This window comes from Arachis ipaensis, chromosome B02, assembly GCF_000816755.2.
Source record: "Arachis ipaensis cultivar K30076 chromosome B02, Araip1.1, whole genome shotgun sequence".
NCBI lineage: Eukaryota > Viridiplantae > Streptophyta > Magnoliopsida > Fabales > Fabaceae > Arachis > Arachis ipaensis.
In genome coordinates, this window is record NC_029786.2 from 81,316,640 (window position 1) to 81,338,209 (window position 21,570).

At 39.9% G+C, this 21,570-nt stretch overlaps 1 protein-coding gene and 1 long non-coding RNA gene across 2 annotated transcripts in view; both read left to right on the plus strand.

Moving 5' to 3' along the window:
- LOC110268921 lies at positions 2,521-4,521 on the plus strand. Its single transcript, XR_002357667.1, has 3 exons — positions 2,521-2,666; positions 2,830-2,958; positions 4,482-4,521. It is a non-coding gene; the product is annotated as an uncharacterized LOC110268921 (long non-coding RNA).
- LOC107627470 (protein FAR1-RELATED SEQUENCE 5-like) overlaps positions 5,559-21,570 on the plus strand; it is a 27,304-nt gene continuing 11,292 nt past the window's right edge. Inside the window, exon 1 of the mRNA XM_016330301.1 lies at positions 5,559-5,692. Within this exon, the coding sequence (XP_016185787.1) occupies positions 5,559-5,692 (134 nt within the window). The remainder of the gene's footprint in view (positions 5,693-21,570) is intronic.

Sequence of the window (21,570 nt, forward strand, 5' to 3'; positions counted from 1 at the left end):
AGAAATAACGGAGATAACCAGTGAGGATCGACGCGCACGCATGGCTCACGCGTGCACGTGATTTGAATCTTTTCACAGCGACGCGTACGCGTACCTGACGCGTACGCGTGACACACGAAGAGGACCATCGATGCGTACATGACGTGCGCCACGTGCAGAAAGTGCAGAAGACGCTGGGGGCGATTTTGGGCTGAGTTTGGACCCAGTTTTCGGCCTAGAAACACAGACTAGAGCCAGGGGACAAGCAGAGACTCAACACACATTCACATTTACACAATTTTAGTTTTTAGTTTTGGATCCGAGAGAGAAAATACTACTTCCTCTAGGGTTCTTCACATTCATAGTTTTTTCCAATTTTATGCTTTTGATTGGGATATTGAGAAGAGTTACTACCTCCGTTGAAGTTTCTATCATTCTAGTTTGTTTCCTTATTTCCTTACTCTTTTATCACCCATTTACCCTGTTCAGAGTTACATATGGATATCTTTGATTTTGGAATTTATTAATGCAAGAATTATTTTTATATTTAATTTTATTATTGGCTTGAGTATCATCTTTCCTTAATTTATTATTTCAAAATTAGCTTTTATCAATTTAATTTTAGTTACCATGTCTCTTCTCTATTCTCTTTACATATCTGTGAAATTGGCATCCATGTCAATGGAGTAGGCTCTTAACTTGACCTTGGAATTGATTAATAGGAGACCCTAGAGTTGGAATACTCAAGTGTTAATTTGCAATTGGAAGTTGTTGGCTAATTCTCGAGTCACTAATGCTAATCCTTCCATAGGAGAGGATTAGGACTTGTGAATTAGAGTTGGCTCAATTACTTGATTTTCTTTTATTCGGTAAAGGTTAACTAAGTAAAAACAACAACCTCTTACTATTACACTTGGAAAAATTCAACAAGGATAAAACTTCCGATTAATCTTCTCCTGGTCAAGGATTTTTTCTTTTGATTACACAAAACCTCTTGTTAATTTTCATTGCTTTAATTTATAATCATTTATTTTTCTGTTCTCCAACTCTAAATTTTCTCAGAAAATTTCTGACGAATAAAATAGCACTCTTTTGTCAACTCGTTGGGAGATGACCTGGGAATTCTACTCCCAGTATTTTATTCTTAAATTGTGACAACTCTTTTTAAATTGATAAGCGAAATTTTTGTCGGTTAAGAAATGTACTTGCAACGCTGTTCTTATTATAAATTCTTAATCGGAAATTTTTTGCTCGTCAAATGTTGAAATTAAAGCTTTACCAAATTGAATTTAAGATTTCTGTTATGATTGAATTTGTTTGTTTGCCATGCACAGGGGTGACCACACAGTAAAGATAATTGATTGTGAAACTGGAAGTTGCGTAAAAGTGCTAGGTGGTCATAGAAGGACGCCTTGTGTAAGACCCTGGATTTTCGGAAATTAAATAATAAGTTATTGTATGTTTTAATATATTTACTCAAAATTATTTTTTTCAGAGAATTTTATATACTATATTTTGAATAATTAGATTTTTAACCTTATTCTATAAATAAAAGAAAATTAATTTAATTATCTTCATTGAATTAGTAAATATTTGAAAATAATTTACAAGTTGATAATAAAATGGTATTTTAAAGATAATTTTGTATTTAATTTGGTTTTAGATTTATACTCTATCCCTTAATTTTATTAAAAATCCCAAATTTTACTATTACCCTAATTTCACAAACCCTAATTTACACTCATTAACCTAAACCCTAACACACAATGCCCACCCTCTAACCCTAACTCAGTGCTGCCTTCCCTCACTCTCATCTTCCTCACTATGCGACACACACACACCATGAAAAAGAAAAGAAAGAAAGAAAAAGAGAGATAGAGACCCGAGAGAAAGCAGAGGAGATCAGAGCAGAAGGAAGCGAGGGGGACCTTGCCGCCACCGATCTACTGCCGGACGGCCGCACGTGAGGAGCCTGGTCTGCTGCCGCTATCGCACATGCTCCCATCATCGTCATGGCCGCACGCAAGGAAGCTTCGCGATCACAAAAACCCAAGATGGAGAGGAGAGAGTGCGAGGAGGAGCCGTTTACGTCGGTTGCTACGACCTCGCCGTCAGGATCCCTACCATCGTGCACCGCCATTGTTGTGGAGAAGTCGCCATCAAGCCCATGTCCAGAGGAGAGAGAAAGAGGCTATCGCGAATCAGAGCTGAGGAAAGGGGGAGAACCATCGCGAAAGAGGAGGGGAGGACGCTGTCTCACCGTGCGCCGTCGTTGCAGGAGCCGACCTCGCCGTCGCCACTGCAATCTCCTCCCCCGGCTGTGGTAGTTTTGGTTCTGTTCTAGCCATGGTTTTCGAGGAATACCGCTGTTGTCGTTGAGGTTTTTCCGCTATCATCAGAACCACTACGGATGTTACTGTCGCTCTATTTCTCACGATTTCCCTTTATTACAATAAGCATCTCTATTCCAAAACCCTCACATCTAGTGTATATGTGTTATATTAAGAATTTGGTGAAATTCTGAGATGTTGGTTACGTAGGGTCAGGTTCCGGGTCTTGCATGTTGAGTTTTATGGTTGTCGCATGTAACACCTAGCTACTGCGTCGCCATCGGAGCTCTCTGCCACTGTGCGGATCGTTGGGAGTTGTCACCGGAGTTGCTATAGTTCCATTCTCTTGTTCCTCTGGTAAGGCTAATTTAGTTGTACCTTGTGCCGCTATAATATTTTATTAATTAACTCTGTCCTACCTTGCAAAAATGTTCCTTCACATCCTTGCTCCGAACTCCTTCAATTACTGTTCTGTTATAGATTATTGAGTTTTAGGCAACGATAATATCTCAGGGTGGAGTTACTGTTGTTAGCTGGTGCCTTTGTGGCTGTTGCCGCCGCGAAATCTAGTTGAGGTTGACACCGTTGTTTTCGAGCTGAGGGAAAGGAGTTCAATTGATGCATTAGGTTCGGGTTTCGACTATTTGAGGTAGGAGTTTCTCATAAAATTTATTTACATTACAGAGTTGTTATAAATAGATACTCAGGTGAAAAATATATTTCTATGAGTATGTTTGTCTTTTGAATGTGGCTGTTTGCTGGTTTGAAATACTGATTACTGAGGGTGTGTGTGGTTGATGATGAAAACTTGATTTGTAAAGTCATCTGGTTGAATATTATGAAAGGTAGTTTTCTTTGAGTTTGGAGTTAAGTTAATAATGTAAATGAATCGGTTTTGAGAATGATTTGAGATATGAAATGAATTGATTTTAAAAATAGTTTGATTTTATAAATGATTTAATATTAGAGTTGGTTTAACTTTAGAAGAGATTTATTGATGGGATTGATTCAATTGGAAAATAATTTGATATTAGAATTGGTTGAATTTTGGAAAATGATTAAGATTTGGGAATGGTTGAGGAATGTTTGGATAGGACCCGAAAAGGGTGGCAGTGTCCGAGTTTTAGAGGAGATGCTGCCAAAATTTTTTTAAAATTGAAAGTTTTGTTTGAAGTAATTATCTGAAAAGATTTGGTTTTAAACATTAAACGTTTTAAGATTGATTTATTTACTAAAGAAAGAATTATGCTTTGAATTGGGATTGTTAATGAATAAAATGAGAAGAAGGATGATGAGGATTGACTTTGAAATATGATTTTCGAATGAGTTTGGAAATGAGTTTGGAAATGAGATATGGATTGACAAATGATGATGATATGGAGAATGACTTAGATGTTGATGAATGTTGAATGAATTATTTATATGGCTTATGAATTTGAATTATCTGAGACACGAGTTCCCTGGATAAAGTACCGTGGCTTGCCACCACGTGTACTAGGTTGAAAACTCGATACTCTATTGACCCTACGACGTAAGGGTGACCGGACACTATAAATTCCCGAGAATGTTAACCCCCATTGAGCAATATTGATTATTTGAGAAAAAAGCTATGCATAGACTCTTGGGGATGCACGTCAAGGGACAGTCTAAGGTTTTCGGACTTTTCGGGTTGGCTGGATAACCGACAGATGAGCTCATTAGCCATAGGACAGGCATGCATCATATGCATTTGCATGCTTTGCTTGGGTTTGAACTTGTTTTGGCTTGCCTAATTGTTAAACTGTTCTTAACTGCTACCTGAACTATTTACTGTAACTGCTACCAAAACATGTGCTTTCCTTGTCTGTTTTGCCTGTGTTTGTCCTGGTGTGCTACTTTGGAGAAAGAGCTTTGGTGCTAAATTGATGATTGTGTTAGTTGATTGCGTGTTTGGTTTCTGATTAAGATTTTCTTATAAGAAAAGAAAGGTTTTGAAGTTCTGAAAGATTAAATATTATTTCTTTGAAAAGGTTTTGAATGATGAGCTATTGGTTTTTAAAAGATTCATAAGGCAATGATAATCACTGAGCTTGAAAACAGTTTTCTTATTAAATATTTTCTTATGACAATTCTGAAATTTCGTGGTGAGACCGTGTGGTTAGGTTCTCACCCCCTACAGCTTAACCTTTTCAGGAATCGGATGAAGAAGCCTTATAAAGAGTTATATTGCATTTTGGTTTATATGATATTGTATTAATTAGATAATTTTTCTTCCCTCGTCTCTGTTATTACAATTTTATAAGAGGGATAGGAGTTGTATGTTTTATATGTATACTACATTATACGCTATTATGTAAGAAGTCTGGTATATGAATCTATGCATGTTTTTTTTAAGGTAAAGTATTTATTTCCGGGTTAAAAAGAAATCAGCGATGCAGTGTCGAGTCAAAAGCTCCTATTTTAATGTTAAGTATATAAATTCGTCGTAATACTTCTTGCTATCAGAGTAGCGCAGCCGGAAACGTGACATTCTGATATATATTTTACTATCTTCTTCCCATTCCTTTCCCCATTATATATTTTACTATGAAGCTTACACTAAGTTCTCATTTGTTATTTTTCACTTAGTGAAGGTTTTCCACTAGCAATAAATACATAAAAGTCCAATATTAAAGGGTCCATACCAACCTCATAAAAGGATAGAAGTAAATATTCAATATACTATTTATATACATACAAGAATAAATGCCTAATGACCAATAAGTGCGCGTAAGTAAACTTTGCAGGGTTCTTAAAGGGGAAACATTGTGTTCTTTGGTGGCCGCGAGCGGCGGGGAATTTGTGACATGGGAATAGAAATATAGATAGATTGATAGACAGAGGATATATACTCGTTATTATTTTTTTGTCCTTTGCACCCACCGCATCCATAGCTGGCATTGGCAATTGTTGTGTTTCTGTTTTTACTCTTCTAGTTCCATCATTAGATTTTGGATTCACGCTTCTTCATTTTCCCCCTTAATACAATAAATGAAACTCGTGTCCAATTCCATGATTCCTAAGATTGACACTATTGAATTGTTTTTAATTTTAAAAGATTGTGATTTTTGATGGCTGGTACTCGGTGTGCGGACGATATCAAGTTCAATGGTTCTACTTCTACTGTTACTATTTGGTCTCTATTTTAAAAATATTTATTCTTATCATATTTGGCAATCTATATACAATGTTAAGTTTCATTTTGAAATGTGTATTAGTGTTTAGGAAGTAATGGGTCAGGAATTTTCTCATGAAGAGGTTAGTAGCGAGCATATATCATATGATCAGTATGAGCAGGAGGAAGATATGGAAGAGGAAGTTGACGTGGATTATATGGATGAGGACGACACAAATGTGGAACCAATGTTCGATTATCACGGCTTCGATGAAAGGGTATAACATTGACTCACTCGAAGACATTGGGATGATTGAATCTTGGAACATCAGGGACGAAGATGTATGTCTGGTACACGAAATCGTGATCGCACACTTTTCACACAACTCCGTGCAGCTGACCAGCAAGTGCACTGGTTCGTCCAAGTAATGCCTTACGTGAGTAAGGGTCGATCCCACGGAGATTGTCGGCTTGAAGCAAGCTATGGTCATCTTGTAAATCTCAGTCAGGCAAATTCAAATGGTTATGGAGATTTGATAATTAAAAGATAAATAAAACATAAAAGAGGATAGAGATACTTATGCAATTCATTGGTAGGAAATTCAGATAAGCGTATGAAGATGCTTTGTTCCTCCTGAACTTCTGCTTTCCCATTGCCTTCATCCAATCATTCATACTCCTTTCCATGGCAAGATGTATGTTGGGGGATCACCGTTGTCAATGGCTACCATCCGTCCTTTCAGTGAAAATGGTCCAAAATGTGCTGTCACCACACGGCTAATCATCTGTCGGTTCTCACTCATGTCGGCATAGGATCCATTGATCATTTTGCGTCTGTCACTATGCCCAACACTCGTGAGTTTGAAGCTCGTCACAGTCATCTCATCCCAGATCCTACTCGAAATACCACAAACAAGGTTTAGACTTTCCGGATCTCAAGAATGCTACCAATTGATTCTAGCTTATACCACGAAGACTCTGATCTGAACCAGGAGGCTAAGAGATACACACTTAATCGAAGGTAGAACGGAGGTGGTTGTCAGGCACGTGTTCATAAGGGAGGATGATGATGAGTGTCACGGATCATCATATCCATCAGGTTGAAGTACGATTGAATATCTTAGAACAAGAATAAGCTTGAATTGAATAGAAAAAGAATAGTACTTTGCATTGATTCATGAGGAACAGCAGAGCTCCACACCTTAATCTATGGTGTATAGAAACTCCACCATTAAAAATACATAAGAACAAGGTCCAGGCATGGCCGAATGGCCAGCCCTCAAAACGTGATCAAGAGATCAAAAGATGATCCAAAGATTGAAAATACAATAGTAAAAAGTCCTATTTATAGAGAACTAGTAGCCTAAGGTTTATAGAAATGAGTAAATGATGCAGAAATCCACTTCCGGGACGCACTTGGTGTATGCTTGGGCTGAGCATTGAAGCTTTCACATGTAGAGACTTTTTCTGCAGTTAAACGCCAGCTTTTGTGCCAGTTTGGGCGTTTAACTCCAATTCTGGTGCCAATTCTGGTGTTTTACGCCAGAATTCTTTGGGTTGACATTGAACGCCAGTTTGGGCCATCAAATCTCAGGCAAAGTATGGACTATTATATATTTCTGGAAAGCCCAGTATGTCTACTTTCCAACGCAATTGAGAGCGTGCCAATTGGGCTTCTGTAGCTCCAGAAAATATACTTCGAGTGCAGGGAGGTCAGAATCCAACAGCATCTGCAGTCCTTTTTCAGCCTCTGAATCAGATTTTTGCTCAAGTCCCTCAATTTCAGCCAGAAAATATCTAAAATCACAGAAAAATACACAAACTCATAGTAATGTCCAGAAATGTGATTTTTATTTAAAAACTAATAAAAATTAACTAAAACATAATAAAAATATACTAAAAATAATGCCAAAAAGCGTATAAATTATCCGCTCATCACAACACCAAACTTAAATTGTTGCTTGTCCCCAAGCAACTAAAAATAAAATAGGATAAAAAGAAGAGAATATACAATAAATTCTAAAAACATCTAAGAAGATCAGTCTTAATTAGATGAGCGGGGCTTTTAGCTTTTTGCTTCTGAACAGTTTTGGCATCTCACTTTATCCTTTGAAGTTCAGAATGATTGGCATCTATAGGAACTCAGAATTCAGATAGTGTTATTGATTCTCCTAGTTCAGTATGTTGATTCTTGAACACAGTTACTTTATGAGTCTTGGCCGTGACCCTAAGCATTTTGTTTTCCAGTATTACCACCGGATACATAAATGCCACAGACACATAACTAGGTGAACCTTTTTTAGATTGACTCAGCTTTGCTAGAGTCCCCAATTAGAGGTGTCCAGGGTTCTTAAGCACTTTTCAGATTGTGACTTAGCTTTGCTAGAGTCTCCAATTAGAGGTGTCCAGAGCTCTTAAGCACACTCTTTTTGCTTTGGACCACGACTTTAACCGTTCAGTCTCAAGCTTTTCACTTGACACCTTCACGCCACAAGCACATGGTTAGGGACAGCTTGGTTTAGCCGCTTAGGCCAGGATATTATTCCTGTGGGCCCTCCTATCCATTAATGCTCAAAGCCTTGGGTCCTTTTTTTACCCTTGCCTTTTGGTTTAAAGGGCTATTGGCTTTTTCTGCTTGCTTTTTCTTTCTCTTTCTCTTTTTTTTTTCTTTTTTTTTCGCAAGCTTTGCTTTTCACTGCTTTTTCTTGCTTCAAGAATCAATTCTATGATTTTTCAGATTATCAATAACATGTCTCCTTTTTCATTATTCTTTCAAGAGCCAACAATTTTAACATTCATAAACAATAAATTAAAAAATATGCACTGTTTAAGCATACATTCAGAGAACAAAAAGTATTGCCACCACATCAAAATAATTAAACTATTTTAAAATTCAAAATTCATGTACTTCTTTTTCTTTTTTTTTTCAATTAAGACATTTTTCATTTAAGAAAGGTGAAGGATTCATAGGACATTCATAACTTTAAGGCATAGACACTTAGACACTAGTGATCATGTAATAAGACACAAACATAAATAAAATATAAAGCATAATTTTCAAAAAACAAAAAAATAGGAACAAGAAAATTAAAGAACGGGTCCACCTTAGTGATGGCGGCTTGTTCTTCCTCTTGAAGATCTTATGGAGTGCTTGAGCTCCTCAATGTCTCTTCCTTGCCTTTGTTGCTCCTCCCTCATGGCTCTTTGGTCTTCTCTAATTTCATGGAGAAGGATGGAATGCTCTTGGTGCTCCACCCTTAGTTCTCCCATATTGGAACTTAATTCTCCTAGGGAGGTGTTAATTTGCTCCCAATAGTTTTGTGAAGGAAAGTGCATCCCTTGAGGCATCTCAGGAATTTCATGATGAGGAATTTCCCCATGCTCTTGTTGAGTTCCATGAGTGGGCTCTCTTGTTTGCTCCATCCTTTTCTTAGTGATGGGCTTGTCCTCATCAATGAGGATGTCTTCCTCTATGTCAATTCCAGCTGAATTGCAGAGGTGACAAATGAGATGAGGGAATGCTAACCTTGCCAAAGTAGAGGACTTGTCCGCCACTTTGTAGAGTTCTAAGGATATAACCTCATGAACTTCTACTTCCTCTCCATTCATGATGCTATGAATCATGATAGCCCGGTCTATAGTAACTTCAGACTGGTTGCTAGTAGGAATGATTGAGCGTTGGATGAACTCCAACCATCCCCTAGCCACTGGCTTGAGGTCAAGCCTTCTTAGTTGAACCGACTTCCCTCTTGAATCTCTCTTTCATTGAGCGCCTTCCACACAAATGTCTATAAGGACTTGGTCCAACCTTTGATCAAAGTTGACCCTTCTAGTGTAGGGGCGTGCATCTTCTTGCATCATTGGCAAGTTGAATGCCAACCTTACATTTTTCGGACTGAAATCTAAGCATTTCTCCCAGACCATTGTAAGCCAATTCTTTGGGTCCGGGTTCACACTTTGATCATGGTTTTTGGTGATCCATCCGTTGGCATAGAACTCTTGAACCATTAAGATTCTGACTTGTTGAATGGGGTTGGTGAGAATCTCATGTCGGACTCCGGATATTCACTCTTTTTGAGCTTAAAGGAGACCTCGGGGATCACCTTCTTCTTGGCCACAACTTCATAGAAGTGGTCTTGATGCACCTTTGAGATAAATCTCTCTATCTCCCATGACTCGAAGGTGGAAGCAATTGCCTTCCCTTTCCTCTTTCTAGAGGTTTCTCCGGCCTTAGGTGCCATTAGTGGTTATAGAAGACAAAAAGCTTTAGCTTTTCCCATACCAAACTTAGAATGGTTGCTCGTCCTCGAGCTAAAGAAGAAAGAAAAGAGTAGAAAAAGAAGAAATGGAGGAGATGGAGGGGGTTTAGTGGTTCGGCCAAGGGAGAGAAGTAGTGTTTGTGATATGTGGAAATGAAGGAGTGAAGAAGGTTTATATAGGAGTGGAGAGAGATGGGTTTCGGCCATGTGTGGGTGGGTTTGGGAAGGAAAGTGGTTTGAATTTGAATGGTGAGGTAGGTGGGGTTTTATGATGGATGGATGTCGGTTGGTGAAGAGATTATGGAGAAGAGGGTATGATTTGATAGGTGAGGGGTTTTTGCGGAAGAGGTATTGAGGTGATTAGTGAAGGGTGTATGGGGAAGAGTGTTATGAAAGGGTGTGAAGAGGAGAGAGAGAGTTGAGGTAGGTGGGGATCTTGTGGGGTCCACAGATCCTGAGGTGTCAAGGACTTCTCATCCCTGCACCATTTCTGGCGTTTAACGCCAGCTTTCCTTCCCTTTATGGCGTTAAGCACCAACTTTTCTCCCATTTCTGGTGTTTAAACGCCAGTTTGTTGCCCTTTTCTGGCGTTAAATGCTCAAAATGGTCCCAGACTGGGCGTTTAATGCCCATTCTGCTACCCTTACTGGCGTTTAAATGCCAGTAAGCTTCTCCTCCAGGGTGTGCTGTTTTTAATGCTATTTTTCATTCTATTTTTGCTTTCTTAGTTGTTTTTGTGACTTCACATGATCATCAACCTAAAGAAAACATAAAATAACAATAGAAAATAGAAATTTAACATAGATAAATAAAAATTGGGTTGCCTCCAAATAAGCGCTTCTTTAATGTCAATAGCTTGACAGTGTGCTCTCATGGAGCCTCACAAATACTCAGAGCATGATGATGGCCTTCCAACACCAAACTTAGAGTTTGAATGTGGGGGCTCTGTTTGACTCTGCATTGAGAAAAGCTTTTCATGCTTCTTCTCCATGGTTACAAAGAGAGATCCTTGTGCCTTAAACACAAGGTAGTCCTCATTTACTTGAAGGACCAACTCTCCTCTGTCAACATCAATCACAGCTTTTGCTGTGGCTAGGAAGGGCCTGTCAAGGATGATGGATTCATCCATACTCTTCCCAGTGTCCAGGATTATGAAGTCAGCAGGGATGTAGTGGTCTTCAACCTTCACCAAAACATCCTCTACAAGTCCATAAGCCTGTTTCCTTGAATTGTCTACCATCTCCAGTGAGATTCTTGCAGCTAGTACCTCAAGGATCCCTAGTTTATACTTGATCCTAAGTCACACAGAGCCTTCTCAAAGGTCATGGTGCCTATGGTACAAGGTATTGAGAACTTTCCAGGGTCCTGCTTCTTCTGAGGTATTCTCTGCCTAGTCAAGTCATCCAGTTCTTTGGTGAGCAAGGGGGTTCATCCTCCCAAGTCTCATTACCAAATAACTTGGCATTTAGCTTCATGATTGCTCCAAGGTACTTAGCAACTTGCTCTTCAGTAACATCTTCATCCTCTTCAGAGGAAGAATACTCATCATAGCTCATGAATGGCAGGAGCAGATTTAATGAAATCTCTATGGTCTCTGTATGAGCCTCAGATTCCCATGGTTCCCCGAAGGGAAACTTCTTTTTGTTCAGAGGACATCCCAGGAGACTTTTCTAACTGGGAATCACGTCCTCCTCACTCTCTCCAGGTTCGGCCATGTTGGTCTTGGTTATGGCCTTGCACTCTCTCTTTGGATTCTCTTTTGTATTGCTTGGGAGAGTACTAGGAGGAGTTTCAGTGATTCTCTTACTCAGCTGACCCACTTGTGCCTCCAAATTTCTAATGGAGTATCTTGTTTCATTCATGAAACTTAGTGTGGTCTTAGATAGATCAGAGACTATGGTTGCTAAGCCAGAACGGCTCTGCTCAAAATTCTCTGTCTGTTGCTGAGAAGATGATGGAAAAGGCTTCCTATTGCTAAACCTATTTCTTCCACCATTATTGTTGTTGAAGCCTTGTTGAGGCTTCTGTTGATCATTCCATGAGAGATTTGGATGATTTCTCCATTAAGGATTATAGGTGTTTCCATAGGGTTCTCCCATGTAATTCACCTCTTCTATTGCTGGGTTCTCAGGATCATAAGCTTCTTCTTCAGAGGAAGCTTCTTTAGTACTGCCTGTTGCTGCTTGCATTCCAAACAGATTCTGAGAAATCATGTTGACTTGCTGAGTCAATATTTTATTCTGAGCCAGTGTGGCATTCAGAGTGTCAATCTCAAGAACTCCTTTCTTCTGAGTTGTCCCATTGTTCACAGGATTCCTCTCAGAAGTGTACATGAACTGGTTGTTTGCAACCATTTTAATGAGTTCCTGAGCTTCTGCAGGCGTCTTCTTCAGATGAAGAGATCCTCCAGCAGAGTTGTCCAATGACATCTTGGACAGTTCAGACAGACCATCATAGAAGATACCTATGATGCTCCATTCTGAAAGCATGTCAGAAGGACACCTTCTGATCAATTGTTTGTATCTTTTCCAAGCTTCATAGAGGGATTCACCTTCCTTCTGTCTGAAGGTTTGGACTTCCACTCTAAGCTTACTCATCTTTTGAGGTGGAAAAAATTTTGCCAAGAAGACATTCACTAGCTTTTCCCAAGAGTTCAGGCTTTCTTTAGGTTGTGAGTCCTACCATGTCCTAGCTCTAACTCTTACAGCAAAGGGAAAAATCATAAGTCTGTAGACCTCGGGATCAACTCTATTGGTCTTGACAGTGTCACATATTTGCAAAAATTCAGCCAAAAACTGATGAGGATCTTCCAATGGAAGTTCATGAAACTTGCAATTCTGTTGCATCAGAGAAACTAATTGAGGCTTAAGCTCAAAGTTGTTTGCTCCAATGGCAGGAATAGAGATGCTTCTCCCATAGAAGTCGGGAGTAGGTGCAGTAAAGTCACCAAGCACCTTCCTTGCATTGTTGGCATTGTTGTTATTTTCGGTTGCCATGTCTTCTTCTTGTTTGAAAATTTCTGTTAGGTCCTCTCCGGAGAGTTGTGTTTTAGCTTCTCTTAGCTTCCTCTTCAAGGTCCTTTCAGGTTCAGGATCAGCTTCAACAAGAATGCCTTTGTCTTTGTTCCTGCTCATATGAAAGAGAAGAGAACAAGAAAGTATGGAATCCTCTATGTCACAGTATAGAGATTGATAAACCATTATTTTATGATTTATATTGTGTTTAATTGAGTGGTTTTATCAAGTCTTTCACCCACTTATTCATATGATTTGCATGTATTCACAATTCCTTCCTAAAATTGTTATATGATTGAAAACTTGCTTCCTAAAGATCTTTTAATTGAATATTTTTTTTATTCTCCTTTATACCATTCGATGCCGTGATCTGTGTGTTAAGTGTTTCAGGCTTCATAGGGCAGGAATGGCTTAGAGAATTGAGAGGAAGCTTGCAAAGATGGAAGGAACACAAGAAATTGAGGAGATGACCAGCGAGAAGTGACGCGGGCGCATGGCTCACGCGACCGCGCGAAATAGAGGAAATCGCAGTGACGCGCTCGCGTTCCTGACGCGAACGCACGGATTGGAAGCTGCATGAGTGACGCGAACGCGTGGACGACGCAGTTGCGTGGCGTGCGCAATCTGCAGAATTTGCAGAATTCACTGGGGGCGATTTTGGGCCATGATTTGACCCAGTTTTTGGCCCAGAAAAGCATATTAGAGCCAGGGAACATGCAGAGACCAGACGACGACATTCATTCTGCATAAATTTTAGTTTTAGATCTGACTTTACTTCTCCTCTAAGTTTTCTCTCTACACATTCATAGTTCTTAGGATTTTGTTTTCATTGCTTTTTGGATTAGGATATTGAGAAGAGTTATTACCTCCGCCAAGACTTCATCAATTCTAGTTTGTTTTCTTTACTTATCACTTACTCTTTCATATCCTTAATTTGTTCAGAATTACTATTGGATTATTTTTAGAATTTATTAATACAAGAACTATTTTTATTTTTAATTGGTCTTTATTATTATTATTTATCATGTCTTCCTTTAATTCCCTTTCTTATTTTGTGAAGTTTACATTCATAATGAGCGAGTAGTTCTCTAACTTGATTGGGAGTTGATTGAGAGGAGAACCTTGAGTTAGAATGCTCAAGAGTAAAATTGTAATTGGGTTTATTGTTGGATAGCTCTCTGGTCACTAACACTAATCCTTCCCAAGGGAGAGGATTAGAACTTGTGAATAGAAGCAGACTTCCAACCTGCTTGACTTTCCTATACCTAGTAAAGGATAACTAAGCAGAACAACTTTCAATTATCAATTAATCTTGGGAGGACTCCAACAAGGATAGAACTTCTGATTAATCTACTCCCGGTCAAGATTTTTCTTTAAATTACATAACTGATTTAGTTTCCTGTTTATCAAACTCAAAACTATTTTGGAAAACATCTGATTAATAAAATAGCGCATCTTTCTGCAACTCGTTGGGAGACGACCTGGGATTCATACTCCCAATATTTTAATTCTAATTTTGTGACAACCCTTCTAAATTGATAAGCGGATTTTTGTTGGTTAAGAACTGTACTTGCAACGTATCTCTTATATTAATTTCTTAATCCGCCAATTTCCGCCACGTCAATTTTTGGCGCCGTTGCCGGGGAGTTGCAATAGAGTGCTGAGTTATTAATTGGAATTTATTTACTTGCATTTTATTTTATTTTGCTACTATGAGTTGCATGTTTCTTTCATTGAATGACGCGTTCACTTCCTAATCCAAGCTTGCCAGTATTTGATCCTGAGATTGAAAGAACTATTTCATGTATAAGGCAAGCTCGGCGTCGATTAGTCCTCTCCGAGGACGAATCTGAAACGTCACTTAAGGAAGACACAAGCTCCCCTTCTACTGACTCAGTTGATTTACGTGCAGGTGACATGGCAGCACCTAGGAGAGTTACTATCAAGGAAGCTGGAGCCCCTGATTTCACAATGCAGCCATATCAAGCGCATCACCCAGCGGTGGCTGTAGATTTTGAACTAAAGACTGCACTACTCAACTTGATGCCTAAGTTTCATGGCTTACCTGCTCAAGAGCCTATCAAGCACCTTAGGGATTTCCAGGCAGCCTGTTCTACTGTCAGGTGTGATGGAGCAGACAAAACTTCTATTTTGTTAAAAGCCTTCCCATTCTCTCTTGAGGGAAAGGTGAGAGAGTGGTACTACACTCAACCCGAAGCAACTGTTTCTAACTGGGATACGCTCAGAAGAGAATTTTTGGAAAAATTCTTTCCAGATGAAGTTACTGATAAACTGAAGAAAGACATTTCCATGATTGTTCATGATGAATCCGAGACTCTCTACGAATACTTGGAGCGCTTCAACAATCTTCTGGAAGCATGCCCCCACCATATGATTGACAAGATAGTGTTGCTCGGCTACGTCACACAGGGAATGAAGCCTCAAGATAAGACCACATTGGAAAATGCTAGCAATAGGTCTATGAAAAAGTACAAGACCACTGATGAGGCATGGCAATTGATCAGTGACTTAGCTGAATCTACTCGGAATCACAGGCAGAAACAAAGCCGGTCAAAAGCTGTTGCAGAGGTATCTTCTAGTAAAGAGACTACTGCTCTGACTCAGAGTATATGTGAAATGATCAACTTACTGAAGCAGATGCAGTTGAGTCAACAACAAGCTCAGCAAGCTCATCCTTCTCCACCACAGCAAAGCCAACAGTTAGTCCCATAGAGAGTATGCGGAATCTGTGCTGATTATAGTCATTATACTGATGAATTCCCGCAGCTCCAATAGGAAGACAATACTGTAGCAGCCACTCATAACTTTTATGACCGCCCGAATCAATGATACAATCAACAAGGAGGCAACTACAACCAAAGTGGGAACTATAACCAGAGTTGGCAGGATAATTCCAACCAGGGCTGGAGGGACAATAATAACAGAGGATGCAGAGACAATCAAGGAAATCAGAGGTGGAATAATAACAACAACAGGCAGCAGAACCAGAACCAGCCTTACAGAGTACCTCACCTGAGGCAATCCCAAGGACCACAGCACAACCAACAACAAGTTCTACAGATCACTTATTCTAATTCCTCTCCGAATGACGAGATGCTTCAATCCCTTGCGCAAGGACAAAAGAACATGGAAAGTTCACTTAACGGTCTAACATCCGCTATACAAGCTCTCATCTCTCAGATGGGATCATCCAATACTTCAAACACTCAACATGCAAGCTCCAGTAGAATTCCTTCTCAACCCTTACCCAATCCAAAGGGTGGCATCAATGCCATCACCCTAAGGTCCGGAACCACACTGCAAGAGAGGAATCAGGAGGAGCCAAACCCACCAGAACACGCCCCAGCTGAAGAGGTGGTGGAGGTAGAAAATGCTGAAAAGGAAGAGGACGTACAAGACATGGTTGAAGAAGAAGAAGCTCAACCACAGAAAGAAGCACCAAAGGATGCAGACGCTGCAGAAAATTCCCTCCCTATTCCATTTCCATAAATTGCAAGGAAGCCCAGAAAGCAGATGGAACTTGATCTCAAAATGGTAGAAATATTCAAAAAGGTTGAGGTAACTGTTCCCCTTTTTTATGTTATTTAGCAGGTACCTAAATACGCAAAGTTTCTAAAAGATTTATGTATACATAAAGACAAAATTAATGAATTAGAAACTATTCCTTTAGGTAGTTCTATATCTGCTTTAATGGGAGGTATACCTGAAAAGTGTAGTGATCCAGGTCCATGTATGGTTAACTGTACCATTGGGGTGTGATATTTTCTGACTGCATGTGTGATTTAGGAGCGTGTGTTAGTATAATGTCTTTGTCTATATGTGATACTTTGAGGCTCCCTCCCTTAAAAAGGTCGGCAGCTCGTTTTGTGTTAGCAGATAAAAGCATTATTACAATGGTTGGAATTGCTGAAGATGTATTAGTGAGCATTAAGGGGCTCACATTTCCCATTGACTTCTATATCCTGGAAATGCCCCCTGATGACTCAGGAAGGCCATCATCAATCCTGCTTGGAAGACCATTCCTGAAGACTTCAAAGTTCAAGTTGGATGCATTTTCAAGAACTTATTCTTTTGAAATAGATGGCAGAATAGTAAAATTCAGTTTAAATGAAGCTATGAAGCACCCTCCGGAAGATCATTCTATCTCCCAGTATGACATCATAGATGAAACTGTGGCTGAAGTTCACCAGGAAGAATTAGAAGAGAAGTACATAGGGCAAGGTCCAAGTGTGGGGACATTTTTAGAGGACAATGAGAGCACTTTACCATTATCACCAGCTCCAGATAATCCAGAGCCTGACCATGAGCAAAAATTAGAATTAAAACCCATCCCTCCACACCTCAAGTATGCTTACCTTGAGGACACGCAGAAGTTTCCAGTTATTATTGCGAGGGAGCTTACTTCCCAACAAGAAGAACAGCTACTCAGTGTACTGAGAAAACATAAGAATGCGATTGGATGGAGCCTGGCGGATATAGTGGGTATCAACCCTCAGGTTTGTGAGCACAGAATATTCCTAGAAGAGGGAGCAAAGCCTGTCCGTCAACCTCAAAGAAGATTGAATCCCACCATCTTAGAAGTTGTCAAGAAAGAAGTGACCAGGCTACTTGAAGCAGATATCATTTACCCCATCTCAGATAGCGAATGGGTCAGTCCAGTACAAGTGGTGCCCAAGAAGTTTGGAATCACAACAGTAAGAAATGAGCATGGAGAGCTTTTAACAACTAGAGTGCAGAATTCATGGAGGGTTTGTATTGACTATAGACATCTTAACCAAGCCACTCGCAAGGATCACTACCCCTTGCCATTCATTGATCAGATGCTTGATCGCCTGTCAGGTAAATCCCATTATCGCTTTTTAGATGGTTATACAGGCTATTTTCAAATTCACATAGCTCCTGAAGATAAGGAAAAGACTACTTTTACATGTCCTTTTGGAACTTATGCTTATAAGAGAATGCCCTTTGGCTTATGCAATGCACCAGCTACTTTCCAAAGGTGCATGATGAGTCTTTTCTCTGACCTTATTGAGAACTGTATGGAGGTTTTTATGGATGATTTTAGCATTTATGGTGATTCATTTAGCCTTTGCTTAGATAGTTTATCTAGAGTATTAGATAGATGTGTTAGTACGAACCTTGTATTGAATTTTGAAAAATGTCACTTTATGGTAAAACAAGGGATTGTACTAGGACATGTTGTGTCTAATACTGGCATTTATATAGATCCAGCAAAGGTGGATGTTATTTCTAGTTTACCTTACCCCTCCTCTGTGAGGGAAGTCCGTTCGTTCGTTGGCCATGCAGGTTTTTACCGAAGATTCATTAAGGACTTCAGTAAGGTAGCACTACCCTTATCCAGACTACTGCAGAAAGATATTGAGTTCGAGTTCAGTGAGGATTGCAAACAAGCGTTTGATAAGCTGAAGACCGCCCTGACTCAAGCTCCAATTGTGAGAGGACCAGACTGGAGCCAGCCATTTGAAATCATGTGCGATGCTTCCAACCATGCAGTAGGAGCAGCGCTGGCTCAACGCGAAGGTAAGGACCCTTTTGTCATTGCTTATGCGTCTAAAACTTTAGACGCTACTCAGTCTAATTACACTACTACTGAAAAAGAGCTCTTAGCTATTGTGTTCGCTCTGGATAAATTCTGAGCCTATTTACTTGGTACTAAAGTAGTAGTGTACTCAGACCACGCAGCTCTAAAGTATTTATTAACTAAGAAGGAGTCCAAACCGAGGCTTATACATTGGATACTGCTACTACAAGAATTTGATTTAGAAATTAAGGATAGGAGTGGTAACCAGAATCTAGTGGTAAACCACTTGAGTCGCCTTGAGCACATTAAGGATACCTCCACTCCTATAAATGATAATTTCCCATTCGACAACTTACAAGCAGTATCTGAAGTAGTCCCTTGGTATGCGCCTGTAGCTAATTATCTAGTCAGCCGCACTTTTCCTCCAAACTTTACTAAGCATCAAAGAGACAAGCTGAAAAGCGAGTCCAAATATTATATATGGGATGACCCATATTTATGGAGATGTGGCGCTGACCAAGTAATTAGACGATGTGTACCTCAATCAGAATTCCAGTCCATTTTAGAGGCCTGCCACTCATCTGAGAGTGGAGGACATTTTGGCCCTCAAAGAACAGCTAGAAAAATTTTAGACTGTGGATTCTGGTGGCCTACTCTTTTTAAAGACACTGCTGAATTTCGTAAATCTTGTTCCCCATGCCAATGGTTTGGTAATATATCCAAGAGGGATGAGATGCCTCAATAGATTTTGCTTTTTTGTGAAATTTTTGATGTGTGGGGCATTGACTTCATGGGTCCATTTCCAAATTCTAATGGTTACTTTTATATATTATTAGCTGTGGATTACGTTTCTAAATGGGTGGAAGCAATTCCTACCCGCACTGATGATACTAACACTATTGTTTACTTTGTTAGAAACCATATTATTTGTCACTTTGGATCACCATGAGCAATTGTGAGCGATCAAGGAACCCATTTTTGTAACAAGAGACTAATAGGATTACTAAAGAAGCATGTGATAATTCATAAAGTGGCAATAGCCTACCATCCCCAGACTAATGGGCAAGCCGAGGTGTCTAACAGAGAGATAAAGCATATATTGCAGAAGATAGTCAAACCTCATAGAAGAGACTGGAGCACCAGACTACAAGATGCACTCTGGGCATACAGAACGGCATACAAGACACCCATTGGGATGAGTCCCTTCCGCTTAGTTTATGGTAAAGCCTGTCACTTCCCAGTTGAAGTAGAGCACAAAGCCTTTTGGGCAGTGAAGGAGTGCAACATGGGATTTGAGAAAGCCGAAGCTGAAAGGAAGTTGCAACTGCAAGAATTAGAAAGCCTTCGCCTAGAAGCTTATGAGAACTCAAGGTTGTACAAGGAAAAGATGAAGGTTGTACATGATAAGCACATCAAGAGGAGAGAGTTCCAACCGGGGGACTTAGTCCTCCTTTACAACTCCAGATTGAGGCTCATGCCAGGCAAGTTGAGATCAAGATGGGACGGCCCGTATAGAGTAGAGAAGGCTGAGCCATACGGAGTTTTCCGCCTGAGTCATCCTTCAAGCTCTGAATTCATCAAAGTCAATGGACATCGCTTAAAGCTTTATCATGGTGAAAAGATGAAGAATAAGAAGGAGCTAGAGATCTTCCTCTTGGAAGATCCACCCACAGCAGAAGACTAAGCTAGTGGAGCGTCCAACTTAAGGACGTTAAAGCAAAGTGCTGGGTGGGAGACAACCCACCATGGTATGATCGTTTTTTTCTTTTTTCTTAGTTTTCTTTTTCAATAACTCTTCTCCGTACTAGTGCATATAGTTTGCATTTTCATATTGCATAAAAAAAAGAAGAAGAAGAAGAGACAGGAGGAAAGCGGCATGTGACGCAACAGCTTCACCGACGCATCCGCGTCGTATTGACCCTAGGAAGAAAAGCAAACTCAACAGAGAGTCACACGAAAGGGCGCCTGGAGGCGTGCCTTTGGCACAACTTGATCTACGCGACCGCGTCCCCGACGCGTCCGCGTCATGTGGGAAAAATGCCTCCCACGCGTGCCCTGAAAATCGACGTAAGAAAGGGTGTATGGCAGAATGTTACGCTGGACCGGGGCTGGAATGATGCTAGTCGCACAAGCCTTACCACGCGAACGGGTGCCCCCACGCGTCCGCGTCATTTTCCAGTCTTGGCCTTTCACGTGATCGCGTTCACCACGCGAACGCGTCACCTTGAAATTTGGCAACAATGAATTTCGAACAGAGAGTTGTGCGAGCGCGAGGCTGCCCTCGCGCCAGTAGCACAGAACGAGTCACGCGTCCGCGTGACCGACGCGTCCGCATCGATTCATATACGCACTTTTCGTGCGAACGCGTTACCCACGCGTCCGCGTCACCTACGCCGCACATCTTATCCAAATCTGCCAAAATATCTTATCTTTTTCTTCCCTGAACCCTACTTTTTCTTTTCCCTTCTTCTTCCCCCTTCCTCTTCCTTCTTCCTTCTTTCTCACTTTCTACTTTCTCTCTCTCACCACCATTATCAAGGTTTTTCTTTTCTTCTCCCCCCTTCCTTTTCTATTCTTCCTCTTATTTTTATGTTCTATTATTCTTTTTCTTTCTACTTTCACTATCCTTGTTTTCTTTTTCTTTCTTCCTCTTTTTATTGGTGTTGGAAATTTATTTGGGTCATTATTTCTTTTATTTTGCTTGTGGATTGTTACAGAATTGTTTGACAATTATATATTAATTTTTAAGGGTTACTTTCATGTCCAATTTAATACTTTTAATAGCTTATTCACCATGCATGCTATGTGTTTGTGAAAACGCCCGTATGGCATTGTGCACTATTTTTAGATTTCTTTTCTTCTAATACTCTAAATGCTTGCTTTTTACAAAACCCTTTTTATATTATATTATTTAAATATAATTGTTCTTACAAACAGGTTATTAATTTGAAAGGCTTGGTAATCTAACTTGGACATTGAATGCTTGATCTACGCTACTCATGCCTTTGCCGGCATGCCAATAAACACCTTGTATTTAACTATCATCATATGCACTTGCTATATTTCCATTGATGATCTTTCACATGTAGTCATGACCATGCGTTAATATCATTCATCTTTAATGTGCCTTGATTACCACCTTTCCCGTTCTCTTCCTTGACCTAACCCTTGAAGTTTTAACATCCTTACTCTTTCCTTTTCAGGATGGCCACCATGAAAGGCAAAGAGAAAGCTACTCCCAAATCAACAGCAAGGAGAGGAACAAAAAGAGCATTAGTGGCAGAGCCATCTT